The sequence below is a fragment of the Ixodes scapularis genome, unplaced genomic scaffold, assembly GCF_016920785.2.
Source record: "Ixodes scapularis isolate PalLabHiFi unplaced genomic scaffold, ASM1692078v2 PGA_scaffold4__175_contigs__length_147842914, whole genome shotgun sequence".
Lineage (NCBI taxonomy): Eukaryota > Metazoa > Arthropoda > Arachnida > Ixodida > Ixodidae > Ixodes > Ixodes scapularis.
The window spans coordinates 19,221,199-19,243,566 of NW_024609879.1; the positions used below are offsets into that span (position 1 = coordinate 19,221,199).

The window sequence follows — 22,368 nt, forward strand, 5'->3', positions numbered from 1 at the left end:
TGGCTATACTCGAACACGGGGCACCCGCCGAGAGAAAGAAATAAGCGAGACCCAACGCCGAAACCCGCTTTGCGCGCGGGCCTTCGGGCCCCGCAAGCATGATACATACGCAAGTAACAAAGCAGGGAATGAACAACGAGATAGACATGGAGAACAGCGCGAGTACCAGAACGAGCGGCACGCACATGGAGTTCGATGAAAACAGCGGCAGGACGCTGAGCCAGCCTGGCCCGTGGTACGAAGTTCTCAAAGAAAGAAAAAGCCAGAAAACAGCGGATGAGAACCGCATAAAAGGAAGCAGCAAGGCGAACAGCGCCCAGAATCTAAAAGAAGATACGAGTGGGCTGACCAACCCAAAGATGCAACCGACCAACAACCAACTGCAGCAACAGCGACGCGGGGACGGAAGAACCCGCGGAGGCAACAACACGCCACCAAGGAAACGCATGTTGCCACCATTACCAGAGGATGAATACAAGGTAGTATACAGACCAAGAACGGGCCTCAAGCTTTCTTCGTGGTCTGATAAAAGCCTCACGCAAGGCATCGCCACAGCAGGCGGTTTTCCATTCAAAGACTTCTACTCGAATGTGACGATCCAGACGCAATGGGCTCAGAATTTGATCATCGCAAGTACTGCGGACGAGGACTACGCCATGAAGCTGAGCATGATCACCCAGATACAGCTAGGCGCGGCCTTGTACGAACTCATGCCTTACCTAAAACCGCTCCCGGGCACCGTACGAGGAGTGGTGCACGGAATAGAAGCAGGAACAACAGAAGAGGAACTTAAAGAACTTATCTCAGTCAACGGCTACAGCATTCTGCACGCAAGAATGCTCGGAAAATCCAGCTCGGCGCTACTCACGTTTGAGGGACCGCACGTGCCATTCTACGTGAAAGCGGGTAGCGTGTTCACCCGATGCCGGCCCCACCGCAGATCCGTGCAGTACTGCAGAGCCTGCGGGAATGTCGGCCACAGACAGGACGTCTGTCCCAACCCGGACACAAACAGGTGCAACCGATGCGGAGCGGAAAATCCTCAAGACAATCACGAGTGTCAGCCTAAGTGCAAGCTGTGCTACCAACCCCACGAAACGGCAAGCAAGGAATGCCAGAAACGACTCAAACCAAGTCCCCCACCGTTACACGTAAGGGAAAGAAGCAAATCGCAAAGTAAACAAGCCGCTTGGACGGGAGGTGCAAACGACCGCCCTTTCGAGCAGCAGCAACGGACGTCATTGCCGCAGGACAGAGTGGTGAGCTGGCCCCAGCTGGGGTCCCACTCTCCCAATGCTCCAGACCCATTTCCACCACTGCCGGTCACGCAGCAGGATTCAAGTAACGCACATTTCGAGCAGACCATAGACACACTTAAGAAACAGAACGCGGAGCTTATCTGGCGCTTAGAAAACAACGAAAAAAAAGCGAAGGCTAGGGAACAGGCCCTAGAGCAGAAACTGCAACAGTTTATAGAGCAGATGCAGAAACAGCAGCAACAACTGCCGCAAATACCGCCGCGAGCTCCGACACCTCTGCCGGAGGACCTCGAACAAAAAATGGAATATCACATGAACAAATTAGATGAGAGGATCGATCAGAAGATTGATCAGACAATGAGCCAGATGACAAAAGCAGTTGAACATAAAATGAGCAACATGATGGAAACCGTGAATAAGGTCTTTGAAAACGTTAATCCAACCATCATCCAAATGAGTACGACCCTCAACGCCAAGATTGATCGAATGGGGGAGACCCTCAATGCCCAGATGGGCAAGATGGGTGATGAGCTCAACCAACGTATTTCCGACCTTGAGAAGGAAAGGGAACAAGCCCGAAAGAAGCCGAAAACGTCGCCAGGAGGGGATGCGCTGACAGAAGAAACGATCAGAACCCACAATGGAGAGTAAAGAGACGGGAAAGAAAGACGCGGCCCAAATCCTCAAAATCTGGCAGTGGAATTGCCGATCGATTAACCGGAAAAGACAAAATCTACTACAATTTATCAGCCTTCATCAACCGGATATCATCGCGCTACAAGAAACAGAAACAGACACCATAAAGATACGGGGCTACGAGACACACATAGCCGAAGGAAAAAACCGGACAGCCATCCTCACCAAGAAACACCACACAACACAACAACACCAAATCGGCCACAGAATTGAGCACACTTTGATAGAGATGATACCACAAAAGAAGACATTACAGAGTCTATTTATCCTGAATGTTTACAGCCCGCCCTCGGACAACCTAAGGGACTTGGACAAGTTCCTGAGGGAGGTAAAGAAAGTTACCAAAGGGCAGAAGATACTCGTAGTTGGGGACTTCAACGCACCGCATGTAGCGTGGGGATACCACAAAACCAACAAGAAGGGCACGGATGTGCACAACGCGGCTCAGCACCACCAACTGACGCTGTGGAACGACCCTCAGTGTCCAACCAGGATTGGAAACAGCATCTCCAGGGACACAAGCCCCGACTTAACTTTCTCGAAGGGCATACGGCAAATCGAATGGACAAGGCTGGAAGAAACCCTAGGAAGCGATCACTATATAATTCAAACCGAACTCCGACACAACAAGACTCCATTGAGAACGGGACAAGCGAAGATCACGGACTGGACCGCGTTCCGAAAGGTGGAACACCCAGCGGACATGGACGATATTGAAGAATGGACCAGGCAAGTGATGGAAGAGGTAACCAAGCACACAAAGACGATACAACTCACTTCGGACAACCCCGAAGTTGACCCGCACTTACTCCACATCTGGGAGGCCCGACAGGGCCTCCTAAAAAGATGGAAGAAACAAAAGAGAAACCGCAAGCTCAAGGTCCGCATTGCCCTGTTGACCAGGGAAGCTGAGGAGTACGCAGAGAAACTCGGAATACAAAACTGGAATCAGCTATGCGACCGGCTACAGGGTACCCTGAGCAATCGCAAAACATGGGCAATACTTAGGTCGCTGCTGGCAAAGACCGAGTCAAAGAAGGTCACGTGCCAACATATTCAACGCCTCATCCACAACTATCAGGGTTCAGAGGAAGACGTGCTCGAAGCCATCACTGAAAAATACATTGGCAACCAACAACAACAGACGACGACGATCACTCACCTGGACTACGAGGGAAAATCCAACCCAGAGTTGGATCAACCCTTCAGCAGGGCAGAGATAGTGGCGGCGCTCAGGAACTTGACGAGAAACACGACCCCAGGAAGGGACAGAGTTAACAACAAGACGCTCCGTAACCTGGACGACAGAGCCACGGAGTGTCTCCTTAAGCACATCAATGAGAGCTGGGAGACCGGGAAGATACCGGCATGCTGGAAACACGCGGATGTGACAATGATCCCAAAACCGGGCAAACTGATCACTGTGCAGAACCTGAGACCAATATCCCTCACATCGTGTGTGGGAAAGCTATTCGAGCACATGGTACACAACAGATTATCCCCGTATCTCGAGGAGAACGAATTCCTCCCTAACACGATGTTTGGATTCAGACCTCTCCTATCGACCCAAGACATCCTTCTTCAACTCAAAGAGGATGTAATAGACAACCTCAGCACGCAGCACAAGAGCGCAATTCTAGCATTGGACGTCAAAGGGGCGTTTGACAACATCTCCCACAGTGCGGTGCTAGACAGCTTACAAAGGACAAACTGCGGCCAAAAGACTTACAATTTCGTCCGTGACTTTCTCACAGACCGGACAGCGACCATAGGCCTGGGAAACCTAAGGACCGAACAGATCAAGGCTCCACAAAAGGGAACCCCTCAGGGATCGGTGATCTCGCCGTTGCTTTTCAATATTGCAATGAGGGGTCTACCGCTCCTTCTAAAAGACATTAAAGGTCTCAGCCATGCAATCTACGCGGACGACCTTACCATATGGACGACGTCGGGGTCGGCAGGAATGCAGCAAGACGCTCTGCAAGAAGCGGTGAACAGGACCGAGAGATATTTGAAAGATTGTGGTCTCTCGTGCGCTCCGGATAAATCGCAACTTTTGGTGCTAAAAAAGAGGGCGAGAGGTCGTCCTCCACCGGAAACACCAGACCCCGTACTAACTCTACATGAAGATAACATCCCACAAGTCGACGTGCTCCGTGTCCTGGGAGTAGTATTTCAGAAGGATGGTGCAGGGATCGCCACAGTGCAAAAACTCCAAGAAACAGTCACACAAGTTACGCACCTAGTAAAACGGGTAACAAACAGAAACCACGGCCTCAAGGAGCAAGACACTTTGAGAATCATTCAAGCACTCGTCATCAGCAGAATAACGTACGGGACCCCGTATCTGGGGCTCAAAAACAGCGAGCGCGAGAAGATTAACACACTCATTCGCAAGACATACAAACTGGCCTTGGGGCTTTCCCCAACAACCTCCACAGAGAAACTACTCCGATTGGGTATACATAACACATGGGAAGAGCTGGCAGAAGCACACAAGGTGAGCCAGGTTGAAAGACTTAAGCTCACCAGTACAGGCAGGGACACCTTAAGAAGACTGGGCTACGGAATCGAAGACGAGTCAAGAAGTAAGCAAAGGATTCCATTACAACTAAGAGACAATATCACAGTTGCATCCATTCCTCGCAACATGCATCCAGAACACAACAAAGAACGACGAATGGCAAGAGTGAGAGCACTGAGAAAGACCTACGAGAGAGACGATGACCGCGTGCGGTACACAGACGCAGCGAAATACAAGGGAAAGAAAGCACACGCGATTAGCGTGGTAAACAACAAGGGAGAAGAAATCGCGGCGGCCTCCGTGAGGACCCCAGACACGGACTCAGCAGAGGAGACAGCAATCGCTCTTGCGGCGACGACAGGCAAGGAACTCCTCACGATAATAACAGACTCACAAGCCGCCTGCAGAAATTACCAACTAGGCCGAATATCACGATTGGCCCTCGAAACGTTAAAAAAAATCAAAGATCCCCCCGAAATAGTCATAGTCTGGACCCCAGGACATGAAACCCTAGCGGGTAATCTAGCGGCGCATGCCGCTGCCCGAGAACACTCTCTCCGGGCTACCTCGCTGGGCGACCGTGCTCCAGCGGATACAGACGAGGGCGTTCCAAAAAGATACACCGACATTCTAGCGCATTACAGACTAGGGAGGAGAACCTCCCCTCCCCCACACCCTACAATATCCAGAGAGGACGCCGTGACACTTAGACAGCTACAAACTAACACTTTCCCGCACGGCACATTATTTCACGCAATGTACCCAACTCAATATGACTACGACTGTAAAAACTGTCGAGTGCCTAACACTCTCTACCATATGGTATGGGAGTGCATGCACAACACCTCCATACCCCCCATTTCCCGACCAACCGCGGAGCAGTGGGAGGACCAGCTGACCAGCTTAAAACCTGAGGACCAGTTACGACTGGTGAACAGGGCCAGACTGGCAGCGCGGGACCATGGCATCCTGGACTGAGGCAGCCACCCACCTGGGGACGACCCACAAGCTTTCGTCTGCTCAAGTTATAATAAAGTTTATTCCTCCTCCTCCTCCATGGTGTGTCGCAGTTAAGAAACGCAGCCCAAAGCGCTTCCGTAAAGCTCTGGTCATCATGATTAGTAATATCCTCCTTTCCACTCGCCTCCTCTCCAGCGTTCTCTCTGCTCAAGTGGAAAGAGGGGGGGGGGCTATGTGAGAGGAGACAATCCTGTTTTTCTAATGTTGAAACAAACTATGGTGCTAAGTTTACCTACCACTTTTTCTTGAACTTCAAAAGTTCTCGAAGGGCCCCTTGGACCATTGTGTGCACCAGAGCCACTGTCCATGAAGACCGCCGAGACCCTTCCTCCGAGTTCATGCCCACGAGTCGTCTGCAAGAAATGTTATGTTAAAATGTGAGATAGGCTTCGTTAGAAGAAAACGTATAACTTCTTTTAACTTATACTTCTTCAGTTTGTGCTCCTACATGGACAAACTTATAAGCTTTTTATTTCTTCATTTATTCACGTATTTATATATTTATTCAGTACATGTGAAAGTATTGCAACTACACTCCCCTGGATTAGTCAGTTACATCCTCTGCCAATCTAGCTATGGTGAATCCCCCGATCTCGAAAACTACCCTAAGTCGAACATCTCCTGATGTAAGTCAGGCTCAGTAAGCACCGACATCGCATATGCCCTGTGACGAACATATCTATTAACTGAAACACTGCTCTAAGTTAGGCAGTTCGGGTGCATACCATAAGTTGTAACAGTTTGAGCTTTTACTAAAATTATGTTTTTGGTGGAAGCTGGAATCAAGCTGAAAAAACGGCGTCATCTTATTTTAGATATAAGTTTCTGGCATGAAATCATCCCTTTCTGGTTGATTTGATTAATATTTTATTATAAAACTTTCAGTGATGTGATTGGACTGAATCGGTTTAATAGCACCCTTTATATCAATGAACAGTTAATTTGGAGCAGAAAAATTCGTAGCACAAGCTTATTTTTTATTATAATTCGTTACACTGCATACGTTAGCATAAAATTAACTATTGTCCTTTGAATTAAAAGACAATGCCCTTCTCACTTTTCGACTCCTCTAAAACCACTCATTAGCTTTTATTGTATGACAGAGAGTTTGATTGCCCCAAATTGTCAACTAGCTGTTACAGCTTACGGAAAATGAGGTAGCAGCCGTTCACCGTCTGACATCAAAGAAAGATGAATCGCCAGGCGTAATCTGCCGCTTTACGAAGCAGGCCGATAGCGACAAGTAGTGGCAAAGTAGAAAGAAGCTGCGTGATTTGGAGGACACTCTATTTGTATCGGAAAACGTGATTCGAAGAAACCATTCGCTCCTTTTCGAAACGAAAAAACGAGAAACGAAAAACGAAAAGAAAAATTAATCACAAATACGTATGGCACAGCAATGGGCGAGTTCTGGTGCGCAAAGTTGACGGAGAAAGGCCAGTGGCAGTTTCCAGTACTGCAGATTAGATAAGCTTGCATAAGACATAAACCAAAAGAGCGATAAATGGCAAAAACAGATAGCGAGTCATAACTGCTTCCACAAGCTTTTGAAGGGCACGTTGGCAAACCGTTGCTGCGATCTTTCAAATGCTTTCACCTGAATGTAGTACGCTCAGTTCAAAATAAGGAATCCGACTTTTGTCGAATTCCTTATTTTGATTCATGTCTTTGATTTATTTTCATTCGTGTATTTTGTTGGATTCCTTATTTGGAGGCATATTCCTAAGCGAGACCTGGTCTGCTGGTGAAACAAATATGTTTCGTAACCTATTTTATCGCACCGTTTATTGAAATCGCTCCAGCGGCCACGGTGGTGGGGTGTGCATTTTACTTAAATAGCAAAATAACTGTGAAACATTGAGTGATTTTTTCTAAGCACGAGGTAATATTTTGTTTATAAAACTACAAAGGAAAATAATGTATGTTTGCCACCGCCGCTCCAATGGCAACATACTACTTTTTTTAGGTAAACTAGAGGTAATTTTTGACCGTGCCACTACACATCATTTGAATTTTGGCAGTGTTGGCGACATAAATATTAAAATAAAAAAATGATTCCATAGAGTCTAAACTGGACTTTCCACTGAAGCTGCATAATTTACGGAACGTAATTAGCTTACCCACAGGAGTGACTGAACATTCATCATCTTTAATTGATTTAATTTTTACAAATATAAGCTATAACCAAGTAAAGGCAGGGGTATTAGCCTGCGATCTAAGCAAACAGTTATACAATTTATTTTGCTCAAAGGGGCACGTAAGAAATAAAACATTACAACCGGCGCAATTATTAGTAAAGATCACCCAAAGAAACTTGTAATATTTGGAGAAACAATTGTACAGACAACTTGGTAAAATGTATTTACCAACGATGACGGAAACAATGCATATGAGGCATTTCCTAACATTGTAAAACCGATATGTGCGGAGAGTTTTTTCTTATGTACGAGTCAAAACAAAGAGAAGAATACTCAAACCGCGAGTCATCTCCGAGCTCCCCGCGAGTATAAAAAAAAATCTCCACGGCCGATTTATTAAAAGCAGACACAGAAATATTACATGCGTTTAAAACTCGACGTAACCGACTAGATAAATAACTCAAAAATGCGAGACGGGATTACTTAGCAAATCAATTCAGTTCAACGGCAGGGCGTTCTGATATTATGTGGAAAAGGTTTAATGCCGTCTTAAGGCATAATCTGTTCCCTGAAAAAAAGTTGCTAAGCTTAACATAAATAACGGTATATTATCTGGGAAAGAACTTGCAGATGCTTTTTATAAACATTTCGTCAACGTTGTTAATACCACTATAGTGCGTAGTAACCTAACAAAGACCCCGTTAAACCACAGTTCAATTTTTCTGAACCCGGTAAAGAAATATGAAGTTATTACCACAATTATAAATTTGATGGAATTCAGATGAAACCTATTAAATATGTTGGTGATTTTCTTGCGCTTATATTTCATCTTTGTCTTCGTCACGTTATCTTTATTTCTAAAATGCAGGTGGCCCGTGTAACTGTGATACATAGAGCAGGTGATAAAGACGACATGAGTAACTACCGTCCCGTATGAATACTTCCATTTTTTTAAGAAGCACTAGCAGTAGTTTATTTAAACAGTCTTGGCGAATTTGAGCAAAAAAAAAAAAATTACGTCCTATGTAGATCGCAATTTTTTTTTTTTTTTGTAAAGAATTAGGTGCAGAATCGGCATTTCTCGCGCAGGAGTTAATCCTGAGTGCACTTGAAGAAGGTAGGCTGGTTCTTGGACCGTTCGTTGATTTTACGAAGGCATCTGATCATATCAAACCCATAGTATTGGTTCAGGAACTTCATCGTTATGGTTTTCGTGGAAAGGCTGCATCTTTGATCATGTCGTATCTAGGCCATGACATTCAAACAGTCCGCATCGATGATAATTTCTCATATCCACTTCCTCTCACTTGTGGCGTGCCACAAGACAGCCTTTTGTATACTTTTCTTTTTAATATGTATATCGACATTACTACCGTTGGCCAATATGCAGCATTCATTATTTATGCGGACGATACCAGAAAATTTGTTTACGGGGATGTCAACCGATGATTTAGTTGATAAAGCAAAGAGAACGTTACCAGGATTAAATAAGTGAACACGTCGAAACAGCTTAAAATAAATACAAACAAAACCAAAGCAGTCTTATATCGGAGCAAAACAAAAATATAATAGTGCATCAGCAATGATTGTTAAATTCTACTGCTATTGTTTTTCTATCTAGCTTTAAGACTCTAGGTGTTGTTTTTCAACAAAATTTGTCGGGGGACGCACCATATTGAATCCCTAACTGTTAAACTGTCCCAAATAGGCGGGCTTGCCTATCACAATCGAAACATACTGGCACGAAGTATTATGCTTCTAATCTAGAACAGTATGTATTAAGCCCAACTCAACTACTGTCACGTAGTATGGGTATCCACCACACAAGAAAAGCAACATAAAATTCATGTTCCACAGAAAAGGTGCCTGCGAATTGTAGAAAATGTGCTTCTTAACTTTCATACATCTGAATTATTTTTTTTAAAATAGCGTATTACGAATCACAAGCATTTATAACTATATGCTTTGCAAATCATTTAAGCAAGATATCAAAGTTCAGCTAACGTTTTTAAACAATCTAGCTGGCTTGCAGAGTAATCCTACAGAACGCGCCGTAGCGAACCTTGAAAGGTAATAACGTATATATTACAGCGTTCCGGCAAGAGACGCGGCGATACAAACTGCCCTGATTACTAAATAGATTGAATGATAAAGATAGCGCACTGAAAGATAACTCATTCAAAGCGTTGCATACCTATTTCACCACCAAAATATTTCTTTCTGCATAAAAAGGAAAATGGTAAGAAGAATTTTCGTCGTTTGGTTACGAATACGAGCGTCGCGTGTGGTTGTTTCCCCGCACGTGTTTGCTATAATTCTGCATGTATCTATATTTTGTTTTGTGTTTTACACAAGAATCTGACTGTACGTTGCATTTTTGCTGTATATGACTTGTGATCATTGTGAAGTTTGTTTTTATTATTTGTCTCACGCGATTGTGATGTCGACTTGTGTAGTGCATTTTTCGTCTGTGTTTTTTGTAAGTACTACGAAGTCATACTGTACGCAAAGTTCTTTTTTTTCTTCTCTGTGCTGCTACTGTGCAAACGTCAACTTGGGGGTCCTGTGGCTTCGTCAAGCTGTCCGTGACAGCTTTTTCCGCGGGCCTGCAGAATCATGCACTTGAACTTGATGCAAATCAACATGCATACATATATACATGCATACACACATCGTCAATCAATCATTGAAGTCATGCTGCTAAAGCACTAGATACAAGACTTTATATACGTATTTACTCGAATGTAACGCGACCCCGATTGTAACGCAAAAAGTGACTTTTCACAGCGCCAAAAAAATAGAAAAAAAGAACACGAATGTAATGCGAGTGAAGTGAAGGAAAAAAAGTAGCCTTATTTTTTGCGCATAATGGCGAACACCTGCCGGTTTCTAAAAATAAAGCGAGTTTAGCTTACTCGTCGCTTTCGCCATTGGTGATTAAGTGTTCCACCCGAATTTCACTCATCGCTTTCATCGCCATCGTCGCCCTCTTTGTTGTTTTCTTCCTCCCAGATGAAGTGATCCTCCGCGACATCCAGGTCCGCGCAAACCCCCATGTCGTGCAAGAGGCTGTACCACGCGGCGCACACCCACTCGGCAATCTTGGCGGCGCTTGGTCGCTTTATCCTACCCGAAAATGTCGAAGCCCGATTTTTACGCATCCAGTCTCCATACAGCTGCCGCATGCTATCCTTAAAAGGCTTATTCAGACAGACGTCTAACGGCTCCAGCACGGACGTCATACCTGCGGGAATAGGGAATTGTAGTAGACCGTTCCCGCAGCCCGCTAAGCACCCGGATAGCGCTCCGTAATCCGCCACAGGACCTTGAACTATGCAGAGAAGGCTGGCGGCGCGCAGGCGCAGCTGCGGCGTTTTCTTCGGGGATACCGTAGCGGAGGAGAAAAACGATCTACTACAACTCCCTATTAGAAAGTTTTCGTAGACCGCGTTTCCCGCTCCGCTAAGCCCTCCGCAACGAAGCAGCCGCTACTGCGCCGGCGCGCCGATGGCCTTGACTGTCGAGTTCCGGCTAGCGTAGCTGGTTGCGGAGAGCGTTGCGGGACAGCGGAAACGATCTACGAAAACTCCCTATTAACAGCGAGCTGCGTTCGAGTTTCCCCTATCATCTTCACTTTGGAGGTGACCGCGAAATGAGTCTAGAACCGGGATGGAGGCGGGGTGAAGGAGCGCACCTGGCCGTCAGCACCACACAGTCTTGACCCGGTCAAGCATAAGCGGAGTGTCCAAGTTCGCATAAGGACTACAGGAAACGAGAAGACGCAGCTAACCGTGATGCTGGCCTTCTTGGCGGATGGACACAGGTTGCCGCCATACATCATTTTCCGTGGCAGTGGACAATCACATTCCTGGGGAACAGCTCCTTCGGGATGGTTTTGCGCCGGAAAATGATGTATGGCGGCAACTTGTGTCCATCCGCCAAGCAGGCCAGCATCACGGTTAGCCGCGTCTTCTCGTTTCCTGTAGTCCTTATGCAAACTTGGGGGGCACCTGTTTCACTAACAGTCCTTGACATAGGCATGGTCAAGAAAACGGGAGTCTGGTCTGCGTTGCCAATGTGCCCCAACGGCATTTGCGACGAGCGGCGCAGGTCGATCACGTGGCGCTGAAACCCTATAGTATTTGCTTCGTAATCCGATGGTAGCTTCTGCCTTATCGACGTTGTTTGCCGGAGGGAAAATCCATTCCTTCGCATAACTTTCCCGTCCATCCAGTCTTGAAATTCTCCCGCGGTATCCCCATCTCTCGAGCTGCGTCTCGGGCTTTCCATTGTATCAGCTCGACGCTAACCCCCCAAGAGGTGGTTTCGCTGCTCAATTACGAACTCCGCCACTTTTTTTTTTCGAGTTCTGTGTGACGGCCACAGCAATCGAAGTCTGCGGAAGCCTTTTCGCCCGGGCTCACATTTGAAGAGCGCTTCACGCCGGAGCCTCCACCTATTTCTGAAGCGGACACGCTTCAGAAATAAAACATAAAGAAAACCACAGCACCGCAGACGCATCATCACAAAAGCCATGGAGCCGGTGCGGGCGCCGGCTCCACGGTGATGCCACCGTCGGAGCTCCGTCTGAAAAAGAAGACGTGTCGCGCTGCATGTAGGAATGCGCTGCGTGTAGCAATGCTTTCGTATTCCTACACGTAAGCAGTGTGAAATGTTTTCGTTTAATTTTTTTTTTCTTTTTACTCTGGTCATGTAGCCAGGTTTTGGACAGCTCTTTTATTTTTGGGGATTTCATCTCGAATAACTCTTCAGGTAATTCATTAAGAATCTTGGTTACAGAATAAGTTTTTGTAGCCTCTCCCTATTTGGTATAAATATATGGTTCAATAAATAATTGATTCGGTTTGACATTTTCTTTTGTCATATTCCAGTTCATATTTGTTGCTGAAAAAGATGTTTTATTATTCTATCAGACCTTATCTGGTCTCTAAAACGTAACGTTCCTAGTTCTTTATGCATATAGTTTTGCAGATCAATGTCTTTACTTAGGTAACCTATATCTTTGGCTATCCTTTTTGTGATCGATTCTCTTTTTAGTTGTCGATATTTGGCACAGTGTACGTAGACTGTTCTTTCATACTGAAATGTGGACTTGCCCAGTGAATTGTACATTACTCTTTCTGTAATTAGGGGAACCAGATCTTTTATGTGATACATCCGCGCCATTGACATCCTTAATTGTTTTTACATATTTCCTCACCATGAAAATCCTGTTTAATATTTTTGTTTTTGTGCATCCCTAGGCATTTGACCCTATCAGCGTATTTCAGCGGAACGTATAAGCAATTATTGCAATTCTGCTGGGGCATTCTTATTGGTAATTCAGTTAGGATTTGTTTTCTCGGGTCCCTGAAGCATTATGCTTCTGTTTTACGAATCGTTTAAAACAATTAAATGTTTTCAGTACCATTATCTTAATTTATAACTGTCTTCTTCCATTGTATTTACAGCTGCTTCGTAATTTTTTTGTGCATATACAATTACCGCATCGTCAGCAAATTAAAAGAGCTCACTTTTTAATTTGACTTCGGCCGTTAACGAATAAATTAAAAAGCAGTGGACTGAGTACTGTACCTTGCGGTACTCCCTGCTTGACCTGATTCTTCTGCTATATTTTGAGCCTAATTGTATCACCTGATAGCGGTCATTAAAGAGGCACTGCAATCATATTTAAGCGTCTAACTTTTTTGCGGTTTCCACGTCTCTCGGGGTTCGGGCAAGCCAGCGGGCACGGAGAGAGTAAGAGTAACTAAATATCAGTGCGTCATATTTTAACCGGACGACGCGGAAACCTCCTCCACCGACGGGGGCGACCCGCGGTAACGAAAGCGCGCAAAATGTGACGTCTTTGGTCCTGGGCTTACTACTGGTCAGAGCCGCTAAAGGCTTCTTTTTATTCGAAATACAAAATATAAGTGGCGCGAACCGTTTCAACTATTGATAAAAGTAGTTTTTCTTCAGTATCTTAGATAAGAAAAGAATCAAATGCAGTTTATAAAGTACGGGAACAAGAAATGACCCGTCGATATACCCGCCACCAAGCGGTGGAAAAGGCGGCGCATACTAGAATGGAGTAGTGGGATCAGGCGCCGACACGGAAAGGTCCCAGACACTGATCTCTATGGCAATTGCTGGATCGCGCTTCCCCGCTTCGAGCCCATTGCGCGATTGAGCCCACCAGTCGGCCATCTTACGAGTGCCGCTGAAGCGTTGTCAAGGCGGCGGTCACGTGACGTTTGCCTCTGTTTCACGTGACCTACACACGGTAACCATGGCAACTGTCTAGGCTTGACAGCGCTAGAGCATATCTCGACGGTGGCCTCATTTTCGGTGTGGGGAAGCGCGATCCAGCAATTGTCATAGAGATCAGTGGTCCCAGATGTGCGCGGCGGCGCTGCGGTCGTATGGAATGGAGGATCCGACCGGCTCCTGGCGTTCCGAAGGCCTTCGACGAATAGCTTTGTCTTGCGGTTTGGCCGTTTCATGGTATGGCAGCGCGAAGTGGCTCCCATTCTGAACTGATTTTTACTCCGTGTTTGCTGTCGTTTGTGGTCAATGAAGTGTCATGCCGAATTAGTGTTTATTAACGCAGTAAATGCAATGAGAGCCGCTCTGGCTGCCCGCTGCATATAGCCTATCCAGAACTAGGTCACTAAATAAGCTACGCTTTCAGAGTACCGCATTCCTTTTTTTTGGCATTTTGCCGAGAATAGAGTTGTTCTATTCAACAATATTCTGGTTCGCTGAGGCATCATTGAACAGCGGCAGTCACGTGAGTCGCTATCATCATCATCGCGTTCTTTCAACGCCACCATCTTGGGTCCAGCGATCCTCTGCCATCTGCTGTTAGCTGTTTACTGCGCGCGCAAGCTGAAGTCCGTCGCTCAGCACGCGGATTTTCCGTGTTACGTCGAGATACGAACAACACGACTGATTCGCTGCCACAGCTGCGGCCGCGGCAGCTGGCGCAGGCGACGGCTACAGCTCGGCTTGGCTCAGTCACAGTCACTCCTCCATCTGCACGCGGACCCAAGATGGCGGCGCCTGACGCGCTTCAGACGCGTAGTTTGGGAGTTTCGGTAGTCTGAAAACGTAGCTTATTTAGTGACTCTATCCAGGACATGCTTTAGTAACGCCCTCTCGCGTCGCCGACACGGAGTGCGGCAGCCGTGAGCGCTCGCTGAGCTCACTACCCCTCCTCAAGTTCACGGCCACTCGAGCAACCAAGGACGTCATGAAGGAGGTTATTTTAATTTGCCTATAACTTTTAAAATAAAGCGAAATTCGAGAAAAGAAAGGTGTCATTAAGTTACTACGTTCAGTGCGCTCAGCTTCGGTGCAAATTAAAAACCAGTAAACAAAAGTCCTTGCAGGGCCCCTTTCAGATAATTCTGGAATAAGTCATGCATCTTTCTCCGAATACCAGTACTGTGTAATCTTTCTAGTAATATATTATGGTTTATTGTTTCAAAGGCCCTACTAAAGTCTACGAATAAAGTTAGAACATATTTACTTCTGTCCATATTTTCCTTTCCATAGTCAAATAAGTCTTTCAACAGGTCACTGGTTCCTATGTGCTCCCTGAATTCATATCGCGTGTTGAAGATAAAACCGGGAGAACCGTTCCGCTCCAGCGCCCTTTTAATTGTCTGCCCTCATCGTCCCGTGTCCCGAGCGCCTTCTTCTTCCTCGTATTTCTCTAATATTAAGTGCTTAGTTAATAAGCTATACTTTGAAATAAAGCACCGCAGTATTTGATTATTATATTTTTTATTATATAATAGACCACCGGTTTTAGATAATAGTTCATGAAGACATTTGTTTTTTTTGTCACCCACTGGTTCTCTTGTTTACGCTTTTTTTTGTGCTGGCTGCATATTTGAGTTGATTTTTCATGAATATTCTTGAATATGTTAACAAAACTATCATATACCTTTTTAAGGTTTTATTCGTTAGCAACTGAATTTAATGCAAGTTACCCCCATTTTAATCTCAACGCCATTCATTTTATCCGAAGAGCCACTGCATTTAATCCTTTTATGTCTATGATTTAAAGGGGTCCTCCAATTATTTTTGAAGTGGTTTGAAATTTGCGCAGGAACGGACTTAATCGAAAGTAGGAAAATGGAGGAAAATTTTTTTTTCTGGAAATTCGAATTATATTGAGAGTTCCTACAAGGAAATTAAAATTACGAGAAAAAAGCAAAAACATTTTTGCTCCGTGACACAGTCGGAAACATTGAATGATTGAAGGGTTGTAGCGAAGCGGCTGCGGGTTCGGCTCATGGTTGCCGCGCCGAGGACCTGTTCGCATCGTCGCCTCGTCGTAAGTTCAGGCCCCGAACGGGATCGGCGTTACCAATGAACCTGGGCTGTTTATACTTCGGCGTTGGCGAACCCAACGCGCGCCGGTGTAGAACGATGTTCGTCGTCCACCTCGCCGCGCCCCGTCATACACTTTAAGCAGAAGAGGAGTGAAAAGGTGGCAACGGCGCGTTTTACTCCCTTTTACTGACGCGCTCCCAAGCGGACGAGAGAAGAAGGGAGGAACGAGATATTGTTTTTTCCTTCCCGAGGCAGGCGGGAGGGAATTGCCTCTCTCCCGCCTCATCTTTGTTCAATTTCTTTTTTTGGGCACATCGCGCACGTTTTTTTTATAAGCGTCATTGAGCTGACTGAGCGTCAGCGGCAACCAAGGCTGCCTGTTCTCCCAGTCCAAATATGCAGAGCACCTCGGTTGCATTCAGACTTTTACCGCTACCGCTTTTCTCATTGGCGCCACCGAAAAGCACACACGTTCGATGACATTCCATGAAGTTCAGGAGTCGCTTGGTGACTCCCTGCTGAATCTGTTGGGAGTTGCGACCCGCAGTTTTGAAAACTCCGGCGTACGGGAAACAAAACCGAGTGCGAGCAAGCTATTAGGAAAATGCTGTCGCCAAACGTGGCACTGTATCGGACAAGTCTGACTCAGTATCGCACTCACGTGCGAGATTTCCACGCGAGGGAACCAGGGGTTTCTGCCGTTTCTGCGAACGATTGGTTAAAGGGGCTATGATAAGAAAATTAAACGAATAGATCATTCTTGAAAGGAATGCTCAGAGGCTTAGTTAGTATACACAGCAAGTTACGCGATTTTTGGAGCTCTGGCAATTGCAATAATCAATTTGCGATTTTTTTTTTTTTATTTTCATCTGGCGACCAGGCAACACTGGGCAACTTAGTCACACCATGGTGTCCATAAACCACGTGACCATGAACGCTCTCTCATTCTAGGCGCCCCGATGATCGCCCAAGCTCTCCTCGCCGCGCTACGATAAAAACTAGTGATGGACCGAATCTGCCGAACTTCAGATTCGGAAAAGTTCGGCAATTGCCGAACTTTTGAAGGAAATTTTGGCAAAGATTCGGCAAAAATACGGCAAATGTCTGCGCACGCGCGAGAACGCGACGGAACCATGGATCGCAAATGGATGCCGTGCGGTCGTGCGGTTACCATCGTGCAGTGCAGTACAGCCAGCGGTTACGGCGCGGTGTCGACTGGGCAACACGGTAACTGTGCGTTTGTGAGCGAGTGTGGTTCTCTTCAATATTTTCTTCCTCAAGAATAGAAGATCGAGCAGTAATTTACGCAGTCCACTGCGCAAGTGACTAATGATGCGGTGCATTCTGAAACACTGGCCGACAATTACTCTAAAGGCCTGTTCACACATGCAGCGGAGCGCTACAAGCATAGCGCTTACCTCGCGCTAAGCGCGTGCTGACGGGAGCGTTCACCAGCTTTGTATCGCACCGTCAAAACTGTTGCTCATGGCAGACGATAAGTAGCTGACGGCACGTGAGAAGCGCTACATCAGCGCTCCACTGCATGTGAGAACCGGCCTTAAAGCACTCCTCGCAAATATAACAATTCTGTTTTCGGCTCAGGAGTAGCGTGTTCGAAAACAAAATAATATTGCTTTTTCAATTAGTGTTATCTGCATAAAACTAAACACAAAACTATAATGCTCGAGGTTGCACATCCGACATTCCTAACACTCATCTTCCGAAACGTTCGTGTGTGTCCTAACACCAGAAACTGGCATTTTAAAGGCTAAAAACGAGACGTTGCGAATATGGGACGCACACTTAATGCAAAGTTGACGTCAGGTGACTCATATCGAAAAACATGCACATTTACAATATTAATATTATCTCTTCTGCTGAAGGCTCAGCAACCGTTGCATTCGTTTTCGCGCGCAAAACGGTGAGTCCCAGAGAAAGCAAGAACGCAGCGTTATTGCCTTCATTTTAATAATGTACACCAAGGAGGTGGATGTTACACACACATGCAGGCTTGCGCTGATGATGCCTCAGAACCGAAACTCTCGTAGCGTGATTCGTGACTGCGCCACGCTCGCTTCTACCCAACCTCGTTGTCACGCCACATCTGCAAGGAGTCAGTAAAATTGCCAGTAAACACACAAAAACGACACCGATACACTTATCTTGTAGAATATCACCTCATTTAGTAATAACTATGTAAATATGCATTACATGTTGCATTTAAGTTAAGAGAAAAGAAACATAAAACCTTTTTTCGTAAGAAAGAAACAACAACAACGAAATATCAACGTTAAGTCTGGTAACAAAGTATTTTTGCCGAATCTTTAGAAAAGTTCGGCAAAAGTTCGGCTTTGCCGAATCCCAAGATTCGGCGCCGAACTTTCGATTCGGCAAAAGTTCGGCCCATCATTAATCAAAACTGCTCACGCAACTCGGTAACCCGAACGCTATTCTCGCTCTCGCCCTCGGCCCGTTGACCTTCCACCCTGCACGCGCCTGCGAGATATTCCCGGACGACAGTGACCACCGCGAGTTCGTCCGTAACTCGCCGTCGCTGGAGCTGGTCGCCAGCAGGTTGCAGTCAAAATGAATAGCTTCCAGCATCTCTTGATAGCCATCACTCTCATCGCTGCTGCGATCAATGTCAAACACTTTGACATTGCGGGCGATGCCATAGACGTAATCGTCACTGACCGCATGCTCGAAACGCGGAAGGTAAACGATGAAGCTGAAGCTCGAGACGCCAAGAGAGCCAAGTCTGTGAGCGCGTGCACGGGGACACCGCACGGGAGGCTGGCTACGTAGCCAGCCTCCAGCTCCGCCCGGATCCGCCCTTCCGAGGGACCCGCATATAAATCGATTTATCTAAGAAACTATCGCGCCATTTTCAAAACAAATTTAGCAGGATCATAGGAACATACAATGGGTCTTAGCAGTACTGTTACCTCATATTTTATTTTTGGCATGTCATAACTTCTTTAAGGCTCGGCACACTGGAAGACAGTCTGAAACGCACGTGGCTCTAAAAGAAGTACCCATTTATACGCAGTGCACAAATGCATTGGGTCTCTTTTAACGCTACCGTCCTTATTCGCACACACATTTATAACATACAAAGCCTCGTCTGGACGCCCGGTCACGCACACGTGGAGGGAAATCGGCGTACGCACACTGCGGCTCGAGCTGGTATCCTCCGAGCCACCGCTCCTTCCACGACCAGCGGCCGGCATTCAACGAATCGAGTCCTCGACCCACAAGAAGAAGACGAGGCACAGCACCTTGCCACTCCCGTGCACTCCACGGACCTTCTAGCATTCTACAGGGAATACAGAAGAGAGTATTCACCGCCGCACAAGACGCTGACCCTAGAGGAGACCACAGCTTCGAGACAACTCCAGACAAACACATAAACACACAGCTTTATTGCACAAACTCTTTCCTCAACACTACCCAGCCGAATGACCCTTTTGCAAAGATTACTCATCCCTCTACCACGTTACGTGGGTCTGTCCCCTTATCCTCTTTCTTTTCCCCTCCCCACCTTCCTCCGAACGCGGGGCCTGGGAAGTTTCGCTGCGCAGCTTCTTCCCCAACAACCAGCTCGTCCTGATCTGGCGGGCAAGAGCTACAGCAGAAAGCTGTAGCTCTTGCCCGCCAGTCGGACGAGCTGAGGGCTCCACCCCGACCTTTGCGCTTTCCTAAAGTAGTTAAATAAAGTTTGCACCACTACCACCTACGCGCCGCGCGCGGGTGACGGGCAAGCGCGCGCTTTGATCCGAAAGCCACCAAACCGTTAGGGCCCCTGCCGAGAGATCCGAGAACCCCGAGTGAAAATTCGCCACCGACGCTGACCTCGTTTAGACACTTGTCTCTTCTTCCACCGTGGCTCCTCCGTTGATCCTCCAGTGATGAAGTTTTGGGGGACAAAGGCTCAGGCGTTGCCTTCTTTAGACAATGCCTGAGCTTTAGAACACGCGATACTGCCCTTTTCTCGTCTCCCCAAGACGCCGAGTTAATGAAGCGGGCGTTCACTTAAGCCTTCGCAAAGCCCTACGCTGGGTAGAAGTAAACGGACAAGAACATGTCCTGTTGTGTGAATGATGATGTGAAGTGAATGGAATAAGAGGAAACAAAAACTGAAAGTTGGTTATGGCAGCGCCCATGCACAGCTGCCGCAAGTCGTCTATACATTCCATTTCTTTAGTTACCGATAGTTTGAGTATTCAATAGTAATAATAATTACTTATTGATGCTACTAACGATAGTTACACGAACGCCGACTATGAATAGTAATTTTTACGGTTCTTGTTTCTGGGATAGTTATGTTCGGCTATCACTAAGGATAGCACTCTCGATAACGATTTGCACCGCTAGTTGATACTCGTCTTTGTAATTTCCCGTCGCTATTCGTTCTCGTCGTTCATTATCAAAGCTATCGTTCATCGTCGCTGGCGTTGCTCGCCGTTCACGTCATCGTTTGATGTTGTCGTCGGCCTTGTCGTTTCCCGTCATCGTTGCCGCAGTCTTTCTTCGTCGCTATTCGTCCTTCGCCATCGTCGTTTGTCGTCACAGTCGGAGCGGTCCGTGTTTTATCGGATCTTGTTTTTCGTCATTCGTTGTTTTTATCTGCGTCGTTCTTTATGATCTCGGATTCTTGGTGGCGTAGTCGTTTCTTGTTGCTTTTCGTTTTTCACTGTCTTTAAGAGCCACCATACATGTCGTTGCCGCACTTACCGCCGTATAAACTAGTGTCCTGCCACCGTAGCTTAAAGCAGAATGTCACGAATAAAAAGGTAAATATATACTGAAATAAAGAAATGGAAGAATGGAGAAATTATTCTGGTACAGTGAAAATTTTTGTCTTCAAATAAAATGGGGCAGCTCACATTTTACGATGGCGACAGAAGGCACTGCCAGCTGGAGGTAGCGGCTTTCGCAACCTCGCGGTGGTCTATAGATTTCTGTTCAAAACTGTACGGCCTCCGAATTTTTCCATTCGTGAACTTTTGTGGGGTGTTTGAAAGAGAAAGTTCGAGGATCGATTTGATTGGATGTCGAAAAAGAAAATTTCTGACCGCGGATTTGAATCTTGTCCGGGTGGATTGTAGCGAGGCTATAGTCAACCGACAGGCAGAACAGTCGCTTCAATATTATTTGGGTGCTTTCAATATGTTAGATAATACCAGTCCTGATGTTAAACACAAAACAAGAACTAATCTTTTGTGTTGTTTGTTTAGATCATGGCGATTCTTTTATAATTTGGCACGATTACTTCTTGTGTCTGCTCTTGCCTTGGAGAAACCCTGGATCTTCTTTTTATGCTGAGTTCTTCAGTGACGATATTTGTAGAAAAGGGTGAAGCTCAATCTTGGCTTGAAGCCACAAGAAGATACAGCCTGCTTTCCATTACGCTTCCTGCGCCCATTATCGTAAACAAAATCGCGCACGACTGAATTGTGAAAAAACGTTGATTATGAAAATGCTGCTTAGGCGTCCTTGATTTGACCCACGTGCACACGGTAGCGGGGACTTAAAATAAAATAAAACAAATCAATGAACAATTATACTACTAAACAAACGCCACAATGACAACAGCTGGTGGATGAGGTTCGGCATTGTAACACGTTCCCGGTAAATTTGAAAATGATGTTTCGCTGAAAGTCCCGAAAAGGCCAAAAAGAGAACTGAAGTGGCAGCTGCCTTTGAAAGGCTCCGTCCGTGATTTACTATTGGGAAATACAAAACTTATGGGGTTTGAACAAGGAATATAAGAAGGGAAGTTTTTGAAAGATTAGGGTTACTGGGGACGATCGCCTTTTTGTGCTATTTCACTAGGAACCAGTACAAGTGAGAAACCGGTAGTGTTGAGACAGATGAGTAGATGTAAGTTTGTATCGAAAAGTGCGAAACTCTCAGCTCTAACAGAGGCGGAGACGAAATTGTTTTTAGAAAAGCGTTTGCTAGATCAAAAAATTCGCCAGCTTTAAGCGAAGGTACAGAATAAAGTATTACAGCAAAAAGAGCGAAAAAATACGGACGAAGAACGAAAACTGGAAAAACCCATGTCATGTCAGTTCTCGTCGCCCGTCGTATCTTTTCGCGTTGTTTTTCGTAATACATTCGGGCCAACTAATCCAACTTTATATCCCATTGAGAATAAAACATGTATATTCGGGCAGCAACGACATTGTGCTGACTGTTTTTGCTGCAAAAAAGTAGGTCTGAGAACTAACCGCGTAACTGAAGTCTCTCGTGACTCCAGAGCGCACTCAATGTCGCGGCGCGAGCGAAGGCGTCATTGCCAAGCGGCTTTCGCCGAGGGACAGAGAGGCAACTGTGGACGCGATAGCTGGACTTCCTTAAGAGATTCGCGGGGGCCTTCGTA

The 22,368-nt window shown here is 46.2% G+C and overlaps 1 protein-coding gene across 1 annotated transcript; it reads left to right on the forward strand.

Moving 5' to 3' along the window:
* Nucleotides 1-146: 146 nt before the first annotated feature.
* Nucleotides 147-22,346, forward strand: LOC120842984. The gene is made up of 3 exons (XM_042293514.1): nucleotides 147-1,906; nucleotides 2,010-5,365; nucleotides 22,246-22,346. Exons 1-3 carry the CDS (start codon nucleotides 147-149, stop codon nucleotides 22,344-22,346), a joined length of 5,217 nt encoding a protein of 1,738 aa, XP_042149448.1.
* Nucleotides 22,347-22,368: the final 22 nt, after the last annotated feature.

Coding starts and splice junctions, on each gene's coding strand:
- LOC120842984 (XM_042293514.1), top strand. CDS start 147: ATGGAGAACAGCGCGAGTACCAGAACGAGCGGCACGCACATGGAGTTC. Junction 1,907..2,009: donor ATCAGAACCCACAATGGAGA/GTAAAGAGACGG, acceptor ACAATTTATCAG/CCTTCATCAACCGGATATCA. Junction 5,366..22,245: donor ACCAACCGCGGAGCAGTGGG/AGGACCAGCTGA, acceptor TCGTGACTCCAG/AGCGCACTCAATGTCGCGGC.